At 37.4% G+C, this 14,989-nt stretch overlaps 2 protein-coding genes and 1 pseudogene across 3 annotated transcripts; 1 reads left to right on the plus strand and 2 right to left on the minus strand.

Annotated features, from left to right (window-relative positions):
• Window positions 1-657: 657 nt before the first annotated feature.
• Window positions 658-2,175, minus strand: LOC111209325 (putative transmembrane protein At3g54730). Its single transcript, XM_022709118.2, has 2 exons — window positions 1,512-2,175; window positions 658-953 (listed from the first exon to the last, which is right to left on the minus strand). Exons 1-2 carry the CDS (start codon window positions 1,705-1,707, stop codon window positions 664-666), a joined length of 486 nt encoding a protein of 161 aa, XP_022564839.1. The 5' UTR covers window positions 1,708-2,175; the 3' UTR covers window positions 658-663.
• Window positions 2,176-3,982: 1,807 nt separating this feature from the next.
• Window positions 3,983-4,689, plus strand: LOC106417582 (annotated as a pseudogene).
• Window position 4,690: 1 nt separating this feature from the next.
• Window positions 4,691-10,605, minus strand: LOC106417581 (protein disulfide isomerase-like 2-1). Of its 2 annotated transcripts, XM_048754172.1 has the most exons (9): window positions 8,399-10,605; window positions 7,637-8,264; window positions 7,128-7,262; window positions 6,766-6,945; window positions 6,110-6,671; window positions 5,906-6,019; window positions 5,446-5,814; window positions 5,275-5,374; window positions 4,693-5,154 (listed from the first exon to the last, which is right to left on the minus strand). In XM_048754172.1, the coding sequence occupies exons 3-7, from the start codon at window positions 7,240-7,242 to the stop codon at window positions 5,652-5,654; spliced, it is 1,134 nt and encodes a 377-aa protein (XP_048610129.1). In that variant the 5' UTR covers window positions 7,243-7,262; window positions 7,637-8,264; window positions 8,399-10,605; the 3' UTR covers window positions 4,693-5,154; window positions 5,275-5,374; window positions 5,446-5,651. The 2 variants fall into 2 exon arrangements, with proteins under 2 accessions (XP_048610130.1, XP_048610129.1); XM_048754173.1 differs by having other exon boundaries at window positions 4,691-5,154; window positions 7,128-8,264.
• Between the last annotated feature and the right edge of the window lie 4,384 nt (window positions 10,606-14,989).

Below are 14,989 nucleotides of genomic sequence, written 5' to 3' on the forward strand. Positions count from 1 at the left end.
AACACAATACTTCCTCTACTCTCCCCTCCAAGTTAACTGAACATGCAATCATTTGGCTACTTTTAAAAACTGGAGTCATCCTCACTGACGGCCCCCAAAGCACCCATATTCTTCCAAGATAATTGTACTCGTAATTAGCCATAAATGACCAGTTTTGAAACGCTGAATTTAAAATATTTCCTGCTTTACCTTCTTTTACTCTTGTTTCTATAAGACTTCTAAACTGCAATGACTGACTTCTCAACCACTCACGGACTACTGAATGTTTAGTTGGTTTATTAAAGCCGCTGGTGTACCAGAAGAACCCTGTCATTGTGCTTTGCGAGATTTCTTCTTTTTATTCTGATCACCAGGGCCATCACCCCTAGCTCTTTGAACGGTCACACTCAAGAATTTGTGCTTATTTTTCGAACCCCTCGGCAAATACTGTCTTGTGTTTATTATATCTTCTTCATTCTTATACACTGATTCCTCCATTTCCAAATCCTTGTCATCTTCCATATCTTCATCTTCTACTTTATTTTCTTCCTCCATATCATCTTTAGTCTCAGGTATTTCACCTTCTTCCTCGTACGTACTTAGAACCGAGAACCTTGATTTGGATAGTATAGATACTTGTTCTTCTTTGTTTTTTTTTATCAAACCAACTTTTATAAATAAAACTTAAACTCCAACCATGGAGGAATTGTTCAAGTACAGCAAAGCAACCATACTGGTTAGATAAACCGCTGCATCAAAAGCTATGCGGGAAACAAAAACACACTGGATAGACGCATACATAGCACATAAGCAACTTAAGATAGAGATACCTAAAGTGCTAGAAAGTGAGATGAAGCCATGGGAATCATAAGACACACACAGTGAACTACTGCCCGAACAAGCTGCAGCATAAAATGCATGAAAGGCAGCAACAAATTTGGCTATAGAGGTGACCACGCACCATCTTGATGAGCCTGAATATAAAAATGAAATCCTCAGCATTAAAGGAGCGTGAAATTGTATGAAACTCCACAGTCCGCCAACCAAATCAGAAGCTAAAAAGCCAAGATTGGTTTTTATGAAATCATCTCCTAATTTTCTATAGCTTATTCCTGAAATGTTAGTTAAGAAAACCAACATACAGATATATTGCAATGAACGTAAAAAGAGTAGATTTACGACCTCATACTGAGGTAAATGGACCTCATACTGAGGTAACAGAACCTCACCCTGAGGTAAGGGAAGGCTAAACCAAAGCCTAAAAACCTCATACTGAGGTAATGGAGGATATTGGGACCTTGAATTTAGTTTAGTGAGACTTGAAGTGCAACAGAAACCAACCAATTCTGACTCTATCGAGGGAGTCACAAAGACCGTATCTTTCAAAAAAAATCCTAAGAGCAAAGGAGAGAAACTACACTTTCTCCAGTAGAACTAAACCCTGCAGACAGGAGTATGGCGGAGCCAAGGCTTCACAAAGTTCACTCCTAAAGACACGAGCAACAAACAAGCTGAGCTAGAGGTCGTCGTACCAGAAACAAAAGGAGGCTCTGCAATTTTGAGGGTGAAGGAGAACAGATCCGGTGCACCAGAGTGGTCGGGAGGGTCGGGAAGGATGGGAAGGTCCAGAGGAGCAATCATGGATGCTAGATCTAGAAGAAAAGTAACCGGCGGCGGCTCTGGAGGAGGAGGAAGGAGCATAGGCGAACCGGAGAGACGTAGCACCATGGAAGGAAAGAAGAGGAGAAAGAAAGGAAGAGGAGGAAGAAAGAAGAAGGTTCTCGTCGGTGAGCGAGAGGCCACACCGACGGCAGTGGATCAATTTAAAACCCTAATCTGCCTCCATAGATACTTGTTCAAATTCTAGTTGTTTGCTCTTTATTGGTGTGCGACTCACTTTCCCTGGAGAGATTTCCACCCAAAATTTTTCCTTATCAATCACTGCTGTCTTTATATTATCTTTCCCACAACTTCTTTTCTCCCTTTCAACTGAGCCAGCCAACTTGTCAACCTGCTTTCCTGCAACTCCAGTAACCTTTTCTTTTTCTGCTCCCACGACTGAATCCACAACACCAGCCACTAGACCAACTACATAACCAGATACCAAACCAACAACTGAGTCTGCCACTAAACCATCCACCTCACCATTAACTAGACCAACCACTGACCCAGATACTGAACCAGCCACTGAATCTGCCACATAACCATCCACTGAGCTTACCACTGAACCCACTACCAAACCTTCCACTGGAACATCTCTTCCCTCTGAACTGACCGTTTTGACAACTTCCACTGAGTCTTTAACTGAATCTATACCTCTGCTAGTTTTCACCAACTCTTCTTCTTCCATAGTCTCATCAGCTATCCTCTTTCCTCTACACACTCTTGCTAAATGACCCCATTTTCCACAATATGTGCATTTATTTGGGAGCCACGGGTATGAATACTCTACCAGAGTGTCCTTCCCTTGTAAGTTGAAGTTCATCAATTTAGGCAGCTGCTTGGATAAATCCACCTTCACAAATATTTTTGCCACTTTCAGATTCTCGCACTGCTCTGTCTCTGGATGTAGCCGAACTGGTATTCCCACTTGACTTGATACAAAACTGAGACCCTTCCACGAATACATCTCCATTGGCACATTCTTCAAATGGATCCACAGCGGAATAGAGTGTGTTTCTTGTTTAATATCCTCTGTCAACAGTGACCACTTCGCCATGACTACCGGTATCTCTGCAATATTCCACATCGACCTTCTCAAGATTCTGTTTCGAATAATAGGATTACTCACCTTGAACTTCATAGTTGTTGAATTAATCACATGAACATCAATCATCTGCGACTTGTAGCTCAATGCCCAGATTTTGTTGACTATCGCGTGAACTTTCGCGATGTCTGGAGCCTTATCTAGGAATCTCCCAATGATAAAATCTTCCCATAGAGGAGAGGCATCCGTGAATACTTCCTCCGGTACAGTCACAGATCCGATCCCATCCATCATCTGAATATCCATATCGTACTTCTTTAAGACCTTCTTCCCTTGAACAGCGTTAACCCACGATCGCGGTTTCAATCCTTCCAAACCTCCTTGATCCCTCTCTTCTCGATCCTCCATGTTTGACCCCTTGTTACCTCGATCATCCTCCGGAGAGTTCACTGGAAGATCCCGATCCCCCATTGGAGACCTTGATCTAGAACCGGCAGAGATCTCTGTGAAGTTACCCTCGAAACCTAAGTCGCCTTCAAAATCGCCTAAATAGTGTCACTCCGAAACAGTGCGTTTTAAGAACATTTCCGATATTACTTGATTTCCAATTTTATGTATGTGTGATTTGCAATTTTCAGTCACAATGCACTATTTGTCATTAATTAATCTCTTGCGCCACATTTTATACACGATTGAATCACATCAACTAATTCAATCGTTGCATTTTTCTATGCAAAAACATTTATTAATATCTTGAACTAAAATTTGTATGAAATGATTGAATCACATCATCCGTTGCATTTTTATTGTATTTTTCTATGTAATCACATTTTTAATCATAACAGTTTCAATTGATAACAAAATTAATCCTGGTAATCATCACAGTGCATCAGCTAAAACAGATATCACACATCACATAAAGCATCAGCTTCACAGGCACAAATAAAGAGACCAAGATTAAACAAGCAATGGCTAACATTTTTCACCAATTGAGCCAAGTGAGAAAGGGTAGCAACTCCGTACGGTCTGCTCAGAAAAGCATAATAACAGATAAAGAGGAAGACTTGGTAAGGGAAAACCGGAAAATTGTATAAAGCATTGCTATTTTGATACAACAAATTGTCTTAAAATGAAACATCATCATTACACTCTTAGTCTCAAACATATCCATATCTTTGAGCTTCTAAATAAATAAAGGAAATAACACGGCAGTAGATATTGGAAACCAAGAAAGCAAAAGAATCAGATGAACTGGATGTTGTTGCAATTTGATGAAACTATGGGGAGAGTTAACAAATTTTCAACGATCATTCTCGCTCTCTCTTGTTGCTCTGTAATAATACGGTCAAACTAATCAGTGAAAGATCACCACATATCTTTGCATATTCTCATTCAGCATGTGGACTTATTCGGTCAATAAGCGTTTACACGCTAGTTCTTGGTCTAACCACCAAGATCACATCAACAGATCCCAACCGGTCCATTCCCTTTTATCCGCACGTCAGCATCGTCAGCATCGCGTGGCTCACGCTTTTCCTTGTCCAAATCTCCGTCGGTTTAGGCCTGGGAGCGAACGTAACTTCTTGAGCAGGCTAGTGTTTTTCTTTGGTATTCACGAGGTAATGCTTGTGTGGTGTAGGGTGATCGTGAGACCGGTGGTGGACAGCACGATGATGGGAGGAGAGGCATGTCATCACCGGAGAGAAGAGACTGTGGTGGAGAGAGTGGCTTTGGCCGTGAGCTGTGGGAAGTTGTGGTGGTGGAATTTCGATCGGGATGAAGTAGAGGCTTTGGTTGGTGTGGCTGAGGCTAAAAGAGCGTTGTTGCTGTTATTACCAATCAGTGGTAATAATGTTAACGTTGGTTTGGAAGTGGGAATGGTTGATTTTGTGAATGGGTGGTTATACTATATAGTTGTCACGATCGGTATGGTTAGGATCGTTAAAGGGTCTCTATGGTTTGGACTATGATTTGCAATATATTGGTTTGTACACAACAGTACACAAGGTCATTCGACATCAACCAAAGTTACTCAGACTACACAACTTCAGACTTTCTACACGGCCCCTCTAATCCTGACCACAAATCCTCAGCCTCTAAAACCACAAAACCTCAGACCCTATTGACCACAGGTTCTGAGCTTAATTAACTAATCACAACTTCCATCCCCTAGTTCCTAACCTAACCACAACAAAAAAAAATTCAAATTCTTTTGTTTTTGGTTTCTTGATGTTTTTTGTTCTGTAAATTTTAAAAATTCCATTAGTATCTGTTCTTGACCACAACTAGCAAAAACCATCTTTTAGCCTATTATCCATGATCCACCTTCAACTTAACTGTCTATAAGAGCTGAAAGAAAAGCAAAAACAAGAAGAAGCAACTTCAATCTTAGGCTTCTAAGAAGAAGCAAACGTGTTTAGGATGTTTCTCTTGAGAGTGAGTTCCTCAGCTTTCAGCGGACTTGTAGACTGCACAGGAAAACACAGTTAGAAAAAAATGTCAATACAAAAGTCTTACTGTTTCTCGATTGCAAAGCAATAATCTAATTACTAAGGACTGAGAGGAAGAAGAAGAAATGATGTTTAGACCTTGCTAATGAGTCGTCCAAGCAGCTTAGCTTCTTTGGTAGCATAGCCTGAACCATTTTCTGTGTACTGCTTTGCAAGTGAGGTGTAAAGCATTCCATACCTATTTTATATATACAAAAAAAAAACTTTACCATTCAAGTGTAACTATAAAACGCTAATACTACAACATACCTTGCTGTGGAGCCCTTAAGGTTGCCAGCTTCCTCTTCGATGCGAGACAAGATTGCCTTCTTCTCATCTTCACTGGCTGCAACTAGCTCCTTTACCAACGTGTCTAAGCTTTCCACTATACCAGCCTATCAAACAAGAGAGATGAATCAACAAAAGCTTTCAAACCTTAGATAGAAATTGCAATACTAAGATAGAAACATGTTTTTTTAAACCTTTGAGGTAAGCTTCCCTTTGCTGTCTCTGCCGGTTCCAACTTTCTCGTTGATGAAGCTTACAAATTCATCTAAGTTCCTTCCACCATCATACTCCTGACCGGTTTTGTTGTCCTTTGGGAAGAACTTTAAGGTTGGGAATCCACTTACTCCATACCTGTGGGAACAAAATGAAGGTTAGCGGTTTTCATCTTTAGTATTCTACAAATTTAATACAGCGATATCCATCGATGAGTAAAAAATATTACTTCTCGCCAAGGCTTTTGTGAGCATCAGTATCCAACTTGGCTATGACCACACCTTCTTCATGCTTAAACACCTCGGCTACCTTTGTATACACGAGGGACTTGCACTGGCCGCACCTGGAAGATTTAAAACTAAGAAATTAGAAAAACGGCATGGAAGAAAGCAAAACCATGAGAGTGAAGGGAAGAGATAGATAGTAGTAGTACCCTGGGGCATAAAACTCGACCAAGACATCTTTGTTCTGATCCAGTACAATCTCATGGAAGTTATCAGGTGTTAAGACAACAACATTCTTCTTCTTCTGGTACTCACGAAATTCATTTATCTTGCCAAGCCAGAAGTTTTCGTACGCAATCATATTCTCGCTACTCTCAAGGTGTTCCTGTGCCTTTTGGCCAGCTTCCTCTGCTAACTTAGCCCACGATTCGGCCTCGGCCGTATTCCCTTTTTCACGGGCATCCCTTGCTTCGGCTTCATATTTCTTCTTCCTTTCTACTTGAGCCAGATATTTTTTCATCTCCTCTTGCTGATTAACAACACAGTATGTGGGGTGGTAAGCCCTCAAAAACTTCAAGAGCTCTGATTCATCTTCAAAAGCGTCCACGTTGATGTCTGGCAACTCAGATTTTTGCGGTTTGTATGAGAATCCCCTCATCTGCATCGATGGAGCCATCATCTTCAGCTGCATCATCTTTCCTCTGGAGGAAGGAGTTGACACGACACCAGATTTAGCTGAGCTACCACTCCCCCACTTAGCTGTTTCTCGACCTGAATCCCCTCTGAAGATCAGTTACATAAGACAATGTTAAGAATGTGTATATATGGAAAAAGGTAAAATAATTAATTACAGAAGCGAACTTACTTTGCTGGTTTGCTCCAACTTCAAGCCCTTCAATAGCACTCTTGAAGTCTTCAAGATGGTTCCCGACATCTTCCTCAAACTTCTCGTGGATCATTCTCATAATCTGTTGAAGCGTTACAGAGCATCCCCTTGATCCACTGTTGAGATTTGTCTCGATACCGAGCTTTTGGTGTGATGTTCCTGTCAACAAGAGATATAGCGTTTAGGCAAAGACTTTTTTCTCAAAAGCTCTCTTGCCAATCTAGCTTTGATACTTTCTCTACACAAGTGCTCTATCGTAAATGATTATGTTTCGCAGCAGTTCTTCAACGTTATGATTCGTTATAGGGAAAAGCTAGAAAGGAAGACAGAAGTGAACATACTTTGTTTCTTAATGCTTCCTTTCAACTCTGAGTGGTTTGCTTCAAGCCCTCCAATAGCACTCTTGAAGTCTTCAAGATGGTTCCCGACATCATCCTTAAACTTTTCATGGATCATTCTCGTTTTCTCTTGTTGCTCTGTAGTAATACGGCCAGACTAATCAGTGAAAGATCACCACATATCTTGCATATTCTCATTCAGCATGTGGACTTATTGACGAAAACTCTTAAGACAAGCCAGACACGCAAGTTGTATAATTCTACTCCCCTTATAGGAATTGAGCATATAGCTCTGTTTTGAGGAACTACGTGAATAGTCAGTTTTGTATCGATAAAAGAACCTAAATCAGAGGTATATATATCATTGATCACTGAACAATATATGGGTGGATAGTGTACAAAATACGGTACTAGAATGAAGCAAGAGTTAGTTAGTGTCGACCTTGAATCATCACAGTATGATTGAGTAAAATGGAAAGGTTATACACTACAGTGATCAAGATATGATGTACCTTGTGGTCTTGTTTCAGCGGGTTCTCTCTTAGTTTTGGCTACGTTACTCCTCGTCTTTTCCCTGTTGAGATTTGTCTCGATACCTCCTTCAAAATGCGTGATGAGCTTTTGGTGTGATGTTCCTGTCAACAAAGAGATGTAGCCTCAAGTGAGTTTAGGCAAAAGACTTGTTATGGTGTTTACGCAAAAGACATGTTATGGTGTCACCACATATCGTGGATCATTTTCTCTTGTTGCTCTGTAATAATACGGTCAAACTAATCAGTGAAAGAACACTACATATCTTGCATTGAAGACAACTCAACACTCTCAAGACAAGCCAGACACGCAAGTGTATAATTCTACTCCCCTTACAGGTATTGAGCATATAGCATTTTGGCATGAGTAAGAATTAATGATAATAGTAAGTTTCGTAGCAATATGAGAGAACCTACCAAATGTATACATATCATCTATTATCACTGAATCAGGAGTAGACCACTAAGACAGTATGTTTTGGGTAAAATACAAAAGTTATAAGCTCTTGTTGTACCTAGTGGTCTTGTTTCAGCAGGCTCGCTCTTAGTTATGGGTACGTTACTCCTCGTAGATTTCAGCTTTTTCTCAAAGTTTTGAAGCGCAACAGCCCTGAGACATGGCATATTAAGTAATCAAATTAAGACCAAGGAAAGGAGACATAATAATAATTAAGGTAGAAGAAAATAATAATAATAATAATTAAGGTAGAAACGTAATATTAGTTAAGTCTAATAAAAAGAGACCTTCCCAAGCCGGCGGCGAGGGGATGCTTTCTAGGAAGATCGACAAGTCCTCTGCCGTTGTAACCGTTTATATTCATCCACTCCGAGACTGATCCAAGACTTGAGGCGAGGGTATGTTTTGGGAAACAGCTGCGGAACGAGACTCTTCGGAGAAGGATAGGCCGAGAACAAGGGCCAGTGCTCTGCTTCACGACGTAAACAAACATCAGCACCAATATTCATCCAAAACTCAGAAGGGAAAAACAAAAAAAATAGATCTGATTACTTGTAGCTTCTGGTAGTGGAGGAGAGACTGGCGGTTATAGTAGGGAGAGCCGTCGTTAGGGATTTTAGCTGCGCCGGCGGCGAGGGGATGCTTTCTAGGAAGATCGACAAGTCCTCTGCCGTTGTAACCGTTTATATTCATCCACTCCAAGACTGATCCAAGACTTGAGGCGAGGGTATGTTTTGGGAAACAGCTGCGGAACGAGACTCTTCGGAGAAGGATAGGCCGAGATCTTGAGAACAACCGCGATAGCGTAGATGCCATCATCTTTGGATTTTACAAGAGAAAAAAAAAAAAAAAAAAAAAAAAAAAAAGAGTATGAGGATGAAGAAGCGCTAGAGAGAGAATTGGAGGGGATGAAGAAGAGCTAGAGAGAGAATTGGAGGGGATGAAGAAGCACTAGAGAAAGTCACCGACCTTGGGAGCAGATATATATAGAGAGAGAGAGAGTGTGTGTGTGTAGGAGAGAGAGACGGTAAAACAAATAATCACATAATTAAGACATGCCGCATGTTTCATATGATTTGAAAAATAATGAAACAATCCCTATGCTAGTACTAATTAATACTACTACTAAAAACATTTTAGTTATCCAATTACTAATCAGTATATAGTGGGGACCACTGAGAGAGAGTGTGTGTGTACGTACGCGGAGAGAGGAAACCACAGAGAAATTTTTGTTATTTTCTTCCCCGACACAGGGACCCACGTAATACTTCCTTAGGGATTCGAAATTTGTTATCCGTCTAGTGTTATACCCTAAATACAACCAGTGACGAGCCTTCATATTTGCATGTCACGTAATTGATCCCTTTGTTTCAGTTATATTCAACAAACAGGACATTCTTTCATTCAATATTCAATAACATCCATAATGTTTGTTATTCACATACATAATATACTTTGTTCACTATATATAGACAATTTTAATTTGTAATTTTGAAAATATGTGAATAAGAGAAACAAAAAAAATCTAAACCCACACCAATAACCAAGTATGGAAATACGTAGGTCCCATAAGATCTCCAAATGAACCATTCTTAAAACACTGTGGTGGTATATAACGACAATATTTAGATTCTACAATTTTGATAATGCTGATTACAAATATGATGCGTTAACCGCATCTCGAGACCGTTATTCCGATTACAATTTTGATAACGACAATATTTCCATTCTTTTATCACGTTTGTGAGTTCTTTTCGTGGTCCGTTATTTTGTTAATTAATTTAACATAATCATGATTACAAACATGCGCGCGCGTTAACCGCATCTCGAGACCGAACTAATTTTATATTTCAAGGGTTTTATCTCTTTATTTTTATGTCACATATAGATTTATACCAAATGGAATGAGATGCGGAGCAAATAAGCACGTTATAGTTTATATATAAAGCTTTGATTCTAAAAAGGCAAAGAGTCAGACCTGTATCGAACAACAACTATGCATTACATGTGCGGGTTAAAGATATGATATCTAATCAACCAAAAGGACTATTGAAATCAAATATTAAGAGATTAAAATGTTTTTTTTTTAACTAAAATTTTCAAGATTAAAATGTTTTTATTTTCATTTTTCTTTTCAGATTGTGTGTAAGATTAAGATATGAAGCACCAAGGTGAGATGAGTCTATAAATTAATGTATAGCTGCTCTACTTGATTTTCTGGGAAGATGTTATGATAAACGGAGAGAGAAAGTTGTACATCCATTCCATTTCATATTTTGTATGTATAGTTCTATATAGGAGTGTGTGTGTGTACGCGGAGAGAGAAAGTTGTACATCCATTCCATTTCATATTTTGTATGTATAGTTCTATATAGGGCTGAACAAAAAATCCGGATCCGAATAACCGAACCGAATCCGATCCGAAAAAATAGTATCGAACCCGAACCAAAATTGATTATATATCCGAACGGATTCAAAATTTTGGTATTTAAAAAACCAAAACTGAACCCGACCCGAACTGAAGTATTTCGGGTACCCGATTATATCTGAAATAGATTTATATACCTATATATATTAATTATTTCTAAATTTAATGTATATTAGAAACATTCAAAATATATAATATACTTTTTAGTTGTTCAAAATACTTGAAAATATGTACAAATAGTCAAAAATACATGTCTACTATAGCTAAACTATACTCAAAACACTAAAAATACTTAAAATATCTATTGATTCTTAATTCAAATATTCAAACCAAACCAATTTATATGTCGATTTTAGGTATTTTGACACGTGTTATTCAAATTTATATGTAATATATTGTTTTGTTTATAGATTTTGAGAAACTTAAAGCATATAATAAATTTAAAAAATTTAAAAGTAATTTAAATGGGCTATCTAAACCCGAATCGAACCCGCAAAGATCTGAACCGAACCCGAACCGAAATTTAGAAATACCCGAACGCGACTAAAATCTTTGAACCCGAAAACCCAAAATCCGAATAGATCCGAACCGAACCCGAATGGATACCCGAACGCCCACCCCTAGTTCTATACCATAATATATAAAAAATAGATTTGCATAAGTAAGATCGCAAAGAGAGAAAGTTGTAAAGTTGTACATCGATTCCATTTCATATGACATTTCTTTTATCACGTTTGCGTTCACTATAGACTTTTAATTTGTAATTTTTAAAATTATGTGAAATAAGATAATTGGAGGGGATGAAGAAGCGCTAGAGAGAGAATTGGAGGGGATGAAGAAGCGCTAGAGAAGAAAGTCACCGACCTTGGGAGCAGATATATATAGAGAGAGAGAGAGTGTGTGTGTGTGGGGGGGGGGAGAGAGAGACGGTAAAACAAAGCAAGACAAAGATCATAATTTCTCAAATAATCACATAATTAAGACATGCCGCATGTTTCATATGATTTGAAAATTAATGAAACAATCCCTAAGCTAGTACTAATTAATACTACTACTAAACATTTTAGTTATCCAATTACTAATCAGTATATAGTGGGGACCACTGAGAGAGAGTGTGTGTGTACGTACGCGGAGAGAGGAAACCACAGAGAAATTTTTGTTATTTTCTTCCCCGACACAGGGACCCACGTAATATTTCCTTAGGGATTCGAAATTTGTTATCCGTCTAGTGTTATAAGACTCCATAAATACAACCAGTGATGAGCCTTCATATTAGCATGTCACGTAATTGATCCCTTTGTTTCAGTTATATTCAACAAACAGGACATTCTTTCATTCAATATTTCTTAACATCCATAATGTTATTCACATACATAATATACAGGTAGACGTAGATTCCATTTCATATGAGATTTCTTTTTATCACGTCTGTGTTCGCTATAGACAATTTTAATTTGTAATTTTGAAAATATGTGAACAAGAGAAACAAAAAAATCTAAACCCACACCAATAACCAAGTATGGAAAGACGTAGGTCCCATAAGATCTCTAAATGAACCATTCTTAAAACACTGTAGTTCTATACCATAGCCCATATATAAAAGTTAGATATAAAAAAGAAATTTTGCATACAAAGAGAGTATGCCATTACAAACACAGAAAGACAATTTTTAAAAGCTAAACTTTTCTTTTTTTTATATACATTACACTCCTCTCTTTGCTCTCTGCTTTTTACATAACACGAACGCTAATATGAATCAAATTTGTATAGTAGTAATACCCCTAAACATGTCTCCTAAATCTCTATTATCATAAGCGGCTTAGTTAAAATCCTTTTGTGAAAAAAAAACATAACTAATAGTTATGGCTAAAACATTGAACAAGACATCTTTTGCTTTCCAATAAACATAAAGAATTTTCAAAATTTTAAAAGAATGAATTGATAAATAAATAAAAATTTACAATCTCTTTGCCCTCTACTTTATTGGCTCGTCAGATAAATATTAAGGGTTGTGAAAAAAAGATACGAAATGATGCTAATTTGTCTCTTTTGGGAGCGACTGACCTATGTGGCGTACCTATGTATGTGTGTAAACTCAAACATATGTGATCGTTAACGCTTCATTTACTTTGAAGAGGTCGGACGTCACGCGTTTCCTGTACCACAAGTACCCAATATTATATATGGTAGGTAGATTTAGTATAATTAATTATTACCAACAACGATGTTAAAATATTGTAGATATTTTTAAAATTAGATATTTATACTGATATTACTCCAAAATGTGTTTAAGTTTGGCTTCAGATGACGAAACGAAGATACGGCTTGTGACAAGTAAGAAAGAAATTTTATTATGTCTAGTATTTTGTATACAAAAGCATTATATTATTTTGTACGTATAGTTCTATACCATAATATATAAAAAGAAATTTTGCATTAGTAAGATCGCAAAGAGAGAAACAATCATGAAACAATCCCTAAGCTTCTTTTAGTACTAATTATTAGACATACATTAAAAATTCAATTACTAATCACTGAGACAAGACCACGTCGTTTGTCTCTCACGTGACAAGAGGTACTATGTCTAGTATTTTGAATACAAAAGCATAATATTATTTTGTATGTATAGTTCTATACCCATATATAAAAGTTAGATATAAAAAAGAAATTTTGCATACAAAGAGACTATGCCATTACAAACACAGAAAGAAAATTTTTAAAAGCTGGACTTTTTTTTTATATATACATTATACTCCTCTTTTGGCTCTCTGCTTTTTACATAACACGAACGCTAATATGAATCAAATTTGTATAGTAGTAATACCCCTAAACATGCGGAGACACGCGTCTTCTAGCCCTTGTTACCCCGCCGTCTGAGACTTTCCTTATTTGGCTTACGGCTTGTGACAAGTAAGAAAGAGGCGTGACCATTTTTTTAAAGAGAACAAAACAATGTGAAAAGAAGATGATAGCTCAGAACATTAAATTAAGTGAGACAAAACGTCTAGTTTCTCTGTCTCAAAAATATCACACACTTTCTGCCAGTGGTCCCGGTCAAAAGTGACCATAAAACCCATTATATATGAACCAACGAAAAAGTCAGAGAAATTCGTATATTTAATATTAAACATTCCTAGAACACACGCTTTAACATAAACGACAATGTATTACTCTATCTCTTTCCAAATATATGATGTTTAGGTAGAAATACACATATTAATAAAGCTATTTTTTCTAGAAATTATCATTAAAACTATAAATTAATAGTATTTAACCAATTACAAAATAGACTATTAAAATATGATTGGATGCACAGTTTTTAATAAAATAAAAGTTACCTAGAAAAACGAAAACATCTTATATATTGGAACATCAAAATTCTGTAAAACATCATACTTTTAGGAACAGATGGAGTATGTTATTTATATCGTGCGGGTTCGGGTGGGGTCCACTGATCGGGCTCGGTTCAGATTTCGTGGGGTAGGAGTACTCAAAGTATTAAATATTTAGATTTAGTAGTGTACTTAGAATTTATCAGTTCGGATTCGGTTAGATCCGAGTCGATTCGGATCTCAGATAGTTGGATCCAATAAAATAATTAGAATTTGTCGGTTCGAATTCGGATCAGATTCGGTTTAGGTTATGTCGGGTCCTATTTTCGAAAAAATTCCAAAACACAAAAGATACCCGAAAATATACGAAATTTAATCCAAAATCTGATAAAACATGAAAAATATCGACTTGAAAAAGGAAATGAAGTCAAAAGAAGGGTTTAGTGGAGTTTTGGTCTTGTGCAAAGTTAGGACACGACCTCCGGAGATTGTCTGTCAAGATTTCAGAAGAGTTAAGGAGAATTCATGAATGTCCAGAAGCATCCAAATCAAGCGTGCAAAGTTAGGGTCAAGTCCATGAGGGACTTATACATCATTTGGAGTAAGTTGGGCGATGGTGCAAATATAAGGTCAACCACATTCGGATTCAGATCGATTCAGTTTGGTCATGTCGGGTCCGAGCCCAAAAAATATCCAAACCACACAAAAATACATGAAAATATTTAAATATCCAAAATATCCAAAATTTATCCAAAATATGACCCGAAAACATGAAAATGCTGACTTAAAGAAAGAAATGGAGTTAAAAGAGGAGTTTGGGTCTTGTGCAAAGTTAGGGCAAGATCTCCGGAGATTGTCTGCCAAGATTTCAAGAAAGTTTAGGAGTGCTCATGAGTATCTAAATGGGTGTGCAAAGTTAGGGTCAAGTCTATGAGAGACTTAGACATCATTTGTCAGTTGGGTGATGGTGCAGAGATATATATGGTCGACCGAATAAAAATAATCAAATTTTTATCTGATTATCGGAGTTATATTTTTAGAAATCTAAAATTTTACCTAAAACATAAAACCCAAAACCATATGCACTCAAATCCAAAACTTAAAAAATAATCGTAATA

Source organism: Brassica napus, chromosome C4 (genome assembly GCF_020379485.1).
Source record: "Brassica napus cultivar Da-Ae chromosome C4, Da-Ae, whole genome shotgun sequence".
In the NCBI taxonomy this organism is placed as follows: domain Eukaryota; kingdom Viridiplantae; phylum Streptophyta; class Magnoliopsida; order Brassicales; family Brassicaceae; genus Brassica; species Brassica napus.

What these genes read in the sequence shown, in the direction of transcription:
- LOC111209325 (XM_022709118.2), bottom strand. Translation starts at nt 1,707, where the DNA reads ATGGTGCTACGTCTCTCCGGTTCGCCTATGCTCCTTCCTCCTCCTCCA. An exon ending in AGAGCCTCCTTTTGTTTCTG is followed by an intron (nt 954 to 1,511) that starts GTACGACGACCT and finishes TTTTATATTCAG; the next exon opens with GCTCATCAAGATGGTGCGTG.
- LOC106417581 (XM_048754173.1), bottom strand. Translation starts at nt 7,242, where the DNA reads ATGATCCATGAAAAGTTTAAGGATGATGTCGGGAACCATCTTGAAGAC. An exon ending in AGTTGGAGCAAACCAGCAAA is followed by an intron (nt 6,672 to 6,765) that starts GTAAGTTCGCTT and finishes GAGGGGATTCAG; the next exon opens with GTCGAGAAACAGCTAAGTGG. An exon ending in GTCGAGTTTTATGCCCCAGG is followed by an intron (nt 6,020 to 6,109) that starts GTACTACTACTA and finishes TAAATCTTCCAG; the next exon opens with GTGCGGCCAGTGCAAGTCCC.